Consider the following 11,742-nt stretch of genomic DNA (forward strand, 5'->3'; position numbering starts at 1 on the left):
ATTTCAGGAGCCAGCAATGTTAGTGGAGTATTCCACCAAACAGTTTTTAAACATAAGACCCATCTTCAAGATATTCACCGAAAGGGCATGTGAAATACTTTAAATGGTCATTTCCATTTCTGCCATCATATACTGATTTATTTTTAATCAATTTTACCTAAAGATTGCAATAGAAGACATAACAGTACAGCACCGTACAAGCCCTTCACCCCATGATGTTGTCGGTATTTAACCTACTCTGAGATTAATCTAACCCTTCCCTTCTACATACCCTCCATTCTTCTATCACCTAAAACAAGGAAACAAAAACTTATGCTGAAGCAGAATAAAAGATTAGATTGATTAATCTACAGATCTGTATTATGAAATGCAGAACCTTTTTGATCTCCTCTGCATTAATAGAGGGTTGGGTAAAGCTCTTTGATCTATGAAGTCAACAGTAGTAGCTCTTTTTCCTGACCTGTGAATCAGTAGATGATACATTCATTTTAGGATCCAATTTCTAATTTCCCCAAGGTTTTGCAGGCCAAAAGGATTGCCAATTGGATAGAGATCTCTGACTGAGTGAGATGCCTGAAGGATCTCTGGAAATGGCCCAGTCTGGGTAGAATGAGAGAATATGCAAGTGTGAGGATTTGGAAAGTGAGGGATCGATATGGGGGTTTGAAGATTAAAAAGTCAAAGAGAGAATATAGTACAGAGCTGTGGTCTTCCGTTGGGGAAGAGTGAGGGTGGAAAATAAAGAAGGCTGAAAGATACATGTCTGGGAGGAGGGGTGGCATTACTGGTCAGGGATACTATTACAGCTGCAGAAAGGGTGGGTAATGTAGCAGGATCCTCTTTTGAGTCAGTATGGGTGGAAGTCAGGAACAGGAAGGGAGCAGTTACTCTACTGGGGGTATTCTGTAGGCCCCCTGGTGGTAGCAGAGATACTGAGGAGCAGATTGGGAGGCAGATTTTGGAAAGGTGCAAAAATAACAGGGTTGTTATCATGGGTGACTTTAACTTCCCTAATATTGATTGGCACTTGATTAGTTCCAAGGGTTTAGATGGGGCAGAGTTTGTTAAGTGTGTCCAGGATGGATTCCTGTCACAGTATGTTGACAGGCCGACTAGGGGGAATGCCATACTAGATCTAGTATTAGGTAACGAACCGGGTCAGGTCACAGATCTGTCAGTGGGTGAGCATCTGGGGACAGTGATCACCGCTCCCTGACCTTTAGCATTATCATGGAAAAGGATAGAATCAGAGAGGACAGGAAAATTTTTAATTGGGGAAGGGCAAATTATGAGGCTATAAGGCTAGAACTTGCGGGTGTGAATTGGGATGATGTTTTTGCGGGGAAATGTACTATGGACATGTGGTTGATGTTTAGGGATATCTTGCAGGATGTTAGGGATAAATTTGTCCCGGTGAGGAAGATAAAGAATGGTAGGGTGAAGGAACCATGGGTGACAAGTGAAGTGGAAAATCTAGTCAGGTGGAAGAAGGCAGCATACATGAGGTTTAGGAAGCAAGAATCAGATGGGTCTATTGAGGAATATAGAGTAGCAAGAAAGGAGCTTAAGAAGGGGCTGAGAAGAGCAAGAAGGGGGCATGAGAAGGCCTTGGCAAATAGGGTAAAGGAAAATCCAAAGGCATTCTTCAATTATGTGAAGAACAAAAGGATGACAGGAGTGAAGGTAGGACCGATTAGAGATAAAGGTGGGAAGATGTGCCTGGAGGCTGTGGAAGTGAGCGAGGTCCTCAATGAATACTTCTCTTCGGTATTCACCACTGAGAGAACTTGATGACGGTGAGGACAATATGAGTGAGGTTGATGTTCTGGAGCATGTTAATATTAAGGGAGAGGAGGTATTGGAGTTGTTAAAATACATTAGGACGGATAAGTCCCCGGGGCCTGACGGATTATTCCCCAGGCTGCTCCATGAGGCAAGGGAAGAGATTGCTGACCCTCTGGCTAGGATCTTTATGTCCTCGTTGTCCACTGGAATGGTACCGGAGGATTGGAGGGAGGCGAATGTTGTCCCCTTGTTCAAAAAAGGTAGTAGGGATAGTCCAGGTAATTATAGACCAGTGAGCCTTATGTCTGTGGTGGGAAAGCTGTTGGAAAAGATTCTTAGAGATAGGATCTATGGGCATTTAGAGAATCACGGTCTGATCAGGGACAGTCAGCATGGCTTTGTGAAGGGCAGATCGTACCTAACCAGCCTGATAGAGTTCTTTGAGGAGGTGACCAGGCATATAGATGAGGATAGTGCACTGGATGTGATCTACATGGATTTTAGTAAGGCATTTGACAAGGTTTCACATGGTAGGCTTATTCAGAAAGTCAGAAGGCATGGGATCCAGGGAAGTTTGGCCAGGAGGATTCAGAATTGGCTTGCCTGCAGAAGGCAGAGGGCCATGGTGGAGGGAATACATTCAGATTGGAGGGTTGTGACTAGTGGTGTCCCACAAGGATCTGTTCTGGGACCTTTACTTTTTGTGATTTTTATTAACGACCTGGATGTGGGGGTAGAAGGGTGGGTTGGCAAGTTTGCAGACGACACAAAGGTTGATGGTGTTGTAGATAGTGTAGAGGATTGTCGAAGATTGCAGAGAGACATTGATAGGATGCGGAAGTGGGCTGAGAAGTGGCAGATGGAGTTCAACCCAGAGAAGTGTGAGGTGGTGCACTTTGGAAGGACAAACTCCAAGGCAGAGTACAAAGAAAATGGCAGGATATTGGTAGTGTGGAGGAGCAGAGGGATCTGGGGGTACATGTCCACAGATCCCTGAAAGTTGCCTCACAGGTAGATAGGGTAGTTAAGAAAGCTTATGGGGTGTTAGCTTTCATAAGTCAAGGGATAGAGTTTAAGAGTCGCGATGTAATGATGCAGCTCTATAAAAATCTAGTTAGGCCACACTTAGAGTACTGTGTCCAGTTCTGGTTGCCTCACTAAGAAGGATGTGGAAGCATTGGAAAGGGTACAGAGGAGATTTACCAGGGTGCTGCCTGGTTTAGAGAGTATGGATTATGATCAGAGATTAAGGGAGCTAGGGCTTTACTGTTTGGAGGGAAGGAGGATGAGAGGAGACATGATAGAGGTGTACAAGATATTAAGAGGAATAGACAAGAGTGGACAGCCAGCGCCTCTTCCCCAGGGCACCACTGCTCAGTACAAGAGGACATGGCTTTAAGGTAAGGGGAGGGAAGTTCAAGGGGGATATTAGAGGAAGGTTTTTCACTCAGAGAGTGGTTGGTGCGTGGAATGCACTGCCTGAGTCAGTGGTGGAGGCAGATACACTAGTGAAGTTTAAGAGACTATTAGACAGGTATATGGAGGAATTTAAGGTGGGGGGGGTTATATGGGAGGCAGGGTTTGAAGGTCGACACAACATTGTGGGCTGAAGGGCCTGTAATGTGCTGTACTATTCTATGTTCTATGTTTTTAACATTTTAAAAATGCTTTCTTATTCCCACATAGGACAATCAATATGGAACTCAGGAAAATGGTTTTGTTGAGTTCATGACCAGGTTTTTCTGAAATGGTGATAAATGTTTTAACATCTTGTCCAGTTACCCTGAATGCTGATTGCTGTCTCTTTCAACACTTGCATTTTCAAAGTATTAGAGGAATGGTTTTTCCTTCACTCCATTCTCCGGAAGTAACACTCGGTGTTTGACCCGCAGTGATCCAAAGATCCCAGTGTGGCGCTGGCAGTGGACGTTGATCTTCATGCTGGCCAACACCATCTGCTGTTTCATCACTTCCATCATTCTCAATATAGTGGACACAAAACAGGTAAGGGTCTCACTTTAAGGCAAAGACTTAAATGGAGTGAAATATTCAGCTTCTGATACTGATTCATATTTATTTATTTATCGCATATACCTCAAAACATTCAGTAAAATGCATCCATTGCATTAACAACCAACACACCCTACGGTGTCTGGGGGCAGCCCACCAGTGTCAGCTCACATTCCGGCTCCAACATAGGATGCACTCGATCGCATTATTTATTAAATGATGCGCCAGATACTCATAAAGCAAGCTGTTACATGGAAATCCACACTACACTAATTTTGGTTCATGCCTTGGGAGGGGAATTGTATGATTCCATTCATATTTCAGTCCTCAGAATGGGGCCGCAGCTTGCCTCCCTGCTTCCTCAACACTAACAGCCCCTCCACCTGTCTTTGCGTTGTCTGTAAATTTGGCCACAAACCCATCAATTCCTTCAACCAAATCACTGACATCCAATGTGAAAAGAAGCAGTCCCAACATAGACCTCTGTGGCACACCACAAGTCACTGGCAGCCAACCAAAATAAGCTCCCATTATTCAGGCTCTTTGCCTCCAGCCAGTCAACCATCTTTTATCCTTGCTAGTCTCTTTCCTGTAAAATAATGGGTTCCAATCTTGTTCAGAAGCCCCACGTGTGGCACCTTGTCAAAAGTCTTCTGCAAATCCAAATTAACAACATCCACTGACTCTCCTTTCTCTATCCTGACTGTTATTTCATCAAAGAATGCCAACAAAACCTTCCAAGGCGCAAATCCATGGTCTCACAAGACTAACGGATGCCTATATATAACTATAGATACTATTGAGGCCGATGACCTACTGGGAGAGCTGCAAGGACTGGATCTCTGGCATTGAATCTGGTGCTGTGCAGGGAAGAGAGAGGACTTCAGAACTGATAGGAGATTCCATAGTCAGAGGAATAGAGACTAGGTTCTGTGAGCATGAGAGAGATAGCCGTATGATACGTTGCCTCTCAGGTGCCAGGATCAAGGATGTCTTGGATCGTATCCATGGCAATCTCAAGAGTGATGGTGAGCAGCTAGAACTCTTGGTACATACTGGCATCAATGACATGGGTAGAAAAGGTAGAGGAGATCCTGAAGAGAGACTTTAGGGAGCTAAGTAACAGGACCTTCAGGGTAGTAATCTCTGGATTACAGCTTGTGCCAAGTGCCAATGAGGGTAAGAATAGGATGGCTTGGCAGGTGAATGTGTGGCTGAGGAACTGGTGCCGGGGGCAGTGTTTCCGATTTATGGATCACTGGGATCTCTTCTGAGGAAGATATGACCTGTACAAAAGGGATGGGTTACACCTGAACCCAAAGGGGTCTAATATTCTTGTGGGCAGGAAGACTGGAGTTGTTGAGGTGTGTTTAAATTAATTTGGCAGGGGGATGGGAACCGAAATGATAGTACTGAAGATGAAGTAGTTAGTTTACAAACTGTGGCAATGTGTAGTGAGACTCCTAACAAGCAGAGGTTGGTGATAGGGTAAAATTGCACTCTACAGGGTGAGCTGCATCGTGAAAGGCAGGCAAAATCACAAAAGGTCAATACAGGGCTAAAGGTGTTATACTTGAATGTGAGCAATTTATGGAATAAGGTCAATGGACAGATGCACAGTTACAGATTGACATGTATGATGTAGGCATCACTGAATCATGGCTGAAAGAAGATTAAAACTGGAAGCATAATGTCCAAGGATACACATTGCATTTAAATGATAGACAGGATGGCAGAGAGAGAGTCGGGTGTCTTTGTTAGGAAAATGAGATTATACCATTAGAGAGGTGACATAGATTCAGAAGGTGATGAATCATTGTGGATAGAGCTAAGGAACTACAAGGGTAAAAAGACCCTGATGAGAGTTGGATACAAGCCCCCCCCCCCCCAAGCAGTAGTAAGGATGTGGTCTACATGTTACAATTGGAGATAGAAAATGCATGACAAAAGGGCAATGTTACAATAGTCTCTGAGGTTTCAATATGCAAGTAGATTGGGAAAATCAGGTTGGTGCAGAAATCCAGGAAGGGGTATTTCTGGAATACCACCCAGATGGCTTTTTAGAGCAGCTCATGGTTGAGCCCTCTAGGGGGATCAGCTATTCTGGATTGGGTGTTGTGCAATAAATCTGAATTAATTAGAGAGCTGAAGGTGAAAGAAACCTTGGGGTTAAATGATCATAATATGATCGAATTCACCATGCAATTTGAGAAGGAGAAGCTAAAGTCAGATGTGTCAGTATCACAGTGGAGTAAGGGGAATTACAGAGGCATGAGAGAGGAGTTGGCCAGAATTGACTGGAAAAGAACACTGGCAGGGATGATAGCAGAGCAGCAATGGTTGGAATTTCTGGAAGCAATTCAAAAGGCACATGATATACATCCCAAAGAGGAAGAATTATTTTACAGGTAAATGACACAACCATAGCTAACAAGGGAAGTCAAAGCCAACATCCAAGGAGAGAGCATATAATAGTAGAAAAAGTAGTGGGAAGGTAGACGACTGGGGAAGTTTTAAAAAATCAATAGAAGGCAACTAAAAAGTCATTAAGAAGGTAAAGATGGAGCAGAAGTAAGCTTGCCAATAATATAAAAGGAGAATCAAAAGCAAATTTTAAGATGTATAAAGAGTAAAAGAGAGACAAAAGTGGATATTGGACTGCTGGAAAATTATGCTAGAGGGGTAGTAATGAGAGACAAAGAAATCACAGACAAACCTAATATGTTTTTATATTAGTCTTCACTATGAAAGACACTAGCAGAATGCCAGGAATGTCAGACCATATGATAGAGGAGCAGAAGTAGGCCATTTGACCCTTCGAGTCTAGTCCACTATTTCATCATGGCTGATCCATTTTCCCTCTCAGCCCCGATCTCCTGTCTTTCTCCTGTATCCCTTCATGCTCGGACCAATCAAGAAGCTATCAACCTCTGTCTTAAATATACACAGAGACTTATAAATATACATACAGCTGCCGGTAGCAAAGAATTCCACAGATTCACCACTCACTGGCTGAGGAAATTCCTCCTCATCTCCATTCTAAAAGGATGCCCCTCTATTCTGAGGCCTTATCCTCTGGTCTTAGACTTTTCTACCACAGGAAACATCCTCTCTACATCCACTCTATCATGGCCTTTCAGCTTTCAATAGCTTTGAATGAGGTCACTCCTTGTTCTTCTAAATTCCAGTGAATACTGGCTGCCCATTTCATTTCCCTGTCTTGACGTCACCCAGGTACCTGCCTCCTGCAACGAAGGGGTGACTACCACCAAGTATCTCCTATCTATCACCTCTTCATTTTCCTGTACGAGTTGAAAGTCATCCAGATGCAGCTCCAGTTCCTCTACACAGACTCCCAAGAGTTGTAGCTCAGTGTACTTTGTGCAGATATAGTTATCATGGAGAATGGAGCTCTCCCAAATTTCCCACCTCTCACGCAAGGAACATAGCATTAACTCTGGACCCATTCTCAGTGGATTAGCTATATACTAGCAGAGAAAAGAAATGTACAGCCAACTTACTTAGAATTTCTACCTGTGTTTTCCAAAATCTGCTCTCGCCCAACCCTGATCACTATTAACACCGTCCCCTCACACAATTGCCACTCCTGTTACAACTCACTTCTCTTTATTGGTCCCTGCTGAGTGTCTAATAGATTGTTATGATTGCAGCCAACTGAAAAATCTTGAAAGCACACGAGCTCTTTCTAAACCTCACACTGCATCACCAAGGAACAACCTCTCACGATGATTGGAGCACATCTTGTTTTTCTTTTGTAATAACTTTTAGTATTCTCTATAATCAAAGTGATTTCAGTTGTGTTTAATTCACACCTACTCTTACCTATAACCTTGGAGATTTAGACTCTTTGGTAGCAAGTACAAAGATGATTTCCCAGAAGGCAGTAGCTGGCAGTACTGCCAGTCTTACATCTACAATATGGGGCACTTTATAGAAATGCAATCCCTGTCCCCTCTCCTGGATCACATAAGTCTTCCTGTATCAACAGCTGTCAATTAACATTGGTATTTCTTTCTATCTTTCCTTTCAGGGTAACACATTGAACAAAACCACCAAGCAGCTTGAGACTGCAAAAGAGGAAAACCAAACAGTTTCAGAGACATCTCCTCTGTTAACAGACAGAGACAATGACAACTGAGGAATGATTTAGCTGTTTTGATTTGAGAGAGAAAATGGACAATTCTCCAGATTAACTGGTTTCTTTTCTGTTATTGAAGTGTGATTCTCCCAGTATAATCAATTGTCATGTCATTTCAAGATCAACATATTTTTAACTGAACACAGATCATATGTTCCTATGGCCCAAGATGTTGTGCCGACCTTTTAACAACTCTAAGATTATTCTAACTCCTCCCTCCCACGTAGTCCTCCAATTTTTTTTCAATCCAAGTGCTTATCCAAAAGTCTCTTAAATGTCCCTCATAAATTTGACTCTTATGGGTAGTTTATTTGTTGCAATTGCTGCAGCTTTTTGCTGTAAGACTACAGATAATCTTTTGATCATTGTCAAGGAATAAAAGAAGCTGAGTGTTTCTGTTCCTCTGATTTTGAACTCACTTTTGGGATTGATCCTCGTATATTTACAAAAGTGAGTGTTTTACAATCCAAAAGGACTTGTCAGGTAAATATGCAGTGTCATGCCATGACATAGCCTTAATACTTCAGGTGTCTTAGACACTACATTGAAGTATATTTGCTTTTAGTGGTTATATGATGTTACTCTTACTAGTTCTGATTTAAGAGAAACATTTGTATGCAAGTGAGAGAGAACTGTGTGTATATCTGTTTGAATATATTTTTCTAATTCAGGAGTGCACTCGATTTTACACAAGATAAACATTATTACTTGAATGGTTTTATGAGCGGTTTGGTCAATCTATGCAATAATGTTTGTAAGTAAATATTACACTAAAATTACAGAATTGTCAATATATATGTTGCTTTGATAATAAAATTCTTCCATTTCAGAATCCTTAATTTCTACCCTCATTTTGTTAATGGGCTTCCTATAGTTTATGATCTGCTGATGTGTCCTTATCTTGGAGACCTTTTTGTCTTTAGCTGAGAAAGACATCATTTTCATGGCTGCTTTTTGTTTCTCATTGAAATGGTGGACAATTATCGGTATCTCTTGAAGCACAGAAACAAATGTGACATACTGAGTTTCCTCAAACTCCCACTGAAATGTAGCCACTGAAGTGCCTTCTTTGTAATTGCAACAATATGTTGGACCCAGGATTGATCCTCAGAGATGGCGACAGCCAGGAACTTAAAACTGTTCACTCTTTCCACTTCTGATCCCTCAGTGAGAACCGGTGTGTGTTGCCTCAACTTCCCCTTCCTGAAGTCCACAGTCTATTCCTTGGACTTACTGTTGAGTGCAAGGTTGTTGCGGCACCACTCAACCAGCTGATCTGTCTCACTCCAGTACACCTCCTCATCACCATCTGAAATTCTGCCAACAATAGTTGTGTCAGTGGCAAATTTACAGATGGCATTTGAGCTGTGCCTAGCTACATAGTCGCGGAATTAGACAGAGTAGAGCAGTGGGCTAAGTATGCATCATTCAGGTGTGCCAAAGTTGATTTGTCAGCGGGGAGATGTTATTTCTGATTCACACCTGAATAAGCTGTCCCTACAACCTCGCACTGTGGACACTGGATGAAGGACAAAGTGTTTTCTTCATTGAGTTAATCACAGGGGCATTTGATGTTTACCTCAGTGTGCGGATGTGGCAAGAGTACAGAACAGAGAGCACAGAGTCCTGTATTCGCACAACTATGTAAGATGAACCTCGCCAATGACCACTGCATACATTTCCAGAGCTTCTTGGTAAATGTATATTCCAGAAGGAGATGGACCAGATTTCATCCTCCTACTCCTCGCTGTCATAACAAAGGCTGTGTATGGTGGGACTGAGGAGCCAGCTGCACATGAAGAATCTCTTAGAGAAAGCCCTTCAAATTCAACCCCGTCCATCTTGGTGGATGTAACCTGGGGCTAGCGCCATGGATGTAATCATGACAAAGGTACATTGTCTCTACTTTGTGAGAAGTTTAAGGAGATTTGATATGATATCAAAGACCCTGACAGCCTTTTACAGATGTACAGTGGTAAGCATTCTGACTGCATCATGGTCTGATGCTACGGAAAATCCAATGCACAGGAAAGCAAGAGGTTACAGAGTGTAGTGGAGTAGTGCTCCCAGCCACTTCTGTCAGAATCAAGATCATCCACAAGCAGTATTTCAGGGGCACTCACCATCCAGGCTATGTTGTCTTCTCAATGCAGTCATCAGGCAGGAGGTACAGGAGTCTGAAGACCTTAAGGCATAGCAGCAGAATTAGGCCACTTGGCCCAATGAGACTGCTCTAACCATGTTAGTAACTTTCCTGTAATACCATGGGCTCTTAACTTGATAAGCAGCCTCAGGCTTGGCACTTTGTCAAAGGCCTTCTAAAAGTCCAAATGTACAACATCCACTGCATTCCCTTTATCTATCCTACTTGTAATCTCCTCAAAGAATTCCAACAGGTTCATCAGGCAAGATTTTCCCTTAAGGAAGCTGCCAACTTTGTCCTATCTTTTCCTATGTCACTCAGTACTCCATAACCTCATCCTTACCAATTGGCTCCAACATCTTCCAAACCACTGAGGTCAGGCTAACTGGTCTATAATTTCCTTTCTGCTGCCTTTCTCCTTTCTTAAAGAGTGGAGTGACATTAAACCAATACTAATAATTGACTATTTCCCCTCACAGAAATGAAAAAATAATTCTCTGGGTGCCCTGCTGGTAGACTTCTTACATGAATGAAACTCAGTTTTCTCTCTCCATCACTTCTTGCTGCTGCAATGTTTTTTCTTGGAAAAGAAAAAGTTGAAATTCAGTCATCTGGTGCCTGGTCCCTTGCAATGCTCCTACCACTGAAGCAAACCATGGTAAGCACTGGCTGCATGCATCACTCACATTAATTGGAAGCTAGTATATTTGATGAGATCAATCATGGCTATGATCTCTGTACCCATTCTAACAGCTAATCTAGTTTAAATTAGCTTTGCTGTACTTCCTGTACTCAGTAACCTTTCCCAGTTTACATTAATGTATAAATCAGCCAACACTGCCATAATCTGTACTGACCATTAGCAAATTTGTATTATACTTGTAGCTCTAAAGGAAAAGGTGTAAAGCAGGGTGACTGCTTGCAACATTTGTTTTATTGGCATTGAAATCTCATTATTTCCCATTTGTCTGAGTGCTTCCATAAGCAATCTTCTATTCCAACATCTTACATTCAATAAGCCACAAAACCTAGCAAAATGGAAATTTGATACTAGCCCTCACAAGCGGGACTGTGTCTAGGAGTCATATTTCCTGCCAACCCAGCTGAATATGACCAGAGGTCATGGTTTATATTTGCCTTCTTATCCAGCTTATTTTCTGGCTCCAGTCAGACCCAGATTGAATTTCTGTTTATGTATCCAGGATAAGCTATGACCAGACTTGCATGTTCATCAGCATTCATTCCAATCTCCACCTCCATTACATCCACCCACTGGGTAAAGGTTATAGAGAGATAAGATCATAAAATAGGAGCAAAATCAAGGCTGATTTTCCCTCTCAACCCCATTCTTCTGCTTTCTCTCTCTCTAACCTTTCACACCCTCACTAATCAGAAACCCATCACCCTCCATTTTAAATATGCCCAATGACTTAACATGCACAGCTGTCTTTGCCAATACCTTTCAGAGATTCACTACTCTGGCTAAAGAAATTCCTTCTCACCTGTTCTAAAAGGACAGCCTTTGAGTTTGAGGGCTGTGGCCTCTGAAACCTATTGTGGGGGAGTCTTGGACCAAAGAGATTTTCCCCAACCAGCTCTTTCTTCTAAGCTCTAGCAAGCAGAGCCTCAGCAACAAACTCTCCCA

The 11,742-nt window shown here is 42.5% G+C and overlaps 1 protein-coding gene across 3 annotated transcripts in view; it reads left to right on the top strand.

Moving 5' to 3' along the window:
- LOC140735409 (lysosomal dipeptide transporter MFSD1-like) overlaps positions 1-8,786 on the top strand; it is a 43,565-nt gene extending 34,779 nt beyond the window's left edge. For all 3 annotated transcript variants that reach the window (XM_073060442.1, XM_073060443.1, XM_073060444.1), the window contains 2 exons: positions 3,678-3,789; positions 7,847-8,786. In XM_073060442.1, coding sequence (XP_072916543.1) covers positions 3,678-3,789; positions 7,847-7,954 — 220 coding nt within the window. In that variant the 3' untranslated portion in view covers positions 7,955-8,786. The remainder of the gene's footprint in view (positions 1-3,677; positions 3,790-7,846) is intronic.
- Positions 8,787-11,742: the final 2,956 nt, after the last annotated feature.

The sequence above is a fragment of the Hemitrygon akajei genome, chromosome 11 (assembly GCF_048418815.1).
Source record: "Hemitrygon akajei chromosome 11, sHemAka1.3, whole genome shotgun sequence".
Lineage (NCBI taxonomy): Eukaryota > Metazoa > Chordata > Chondrichthyes > Myliobatiformes > Dasyatidae > Hemitrygon > Hemitrygon akajei.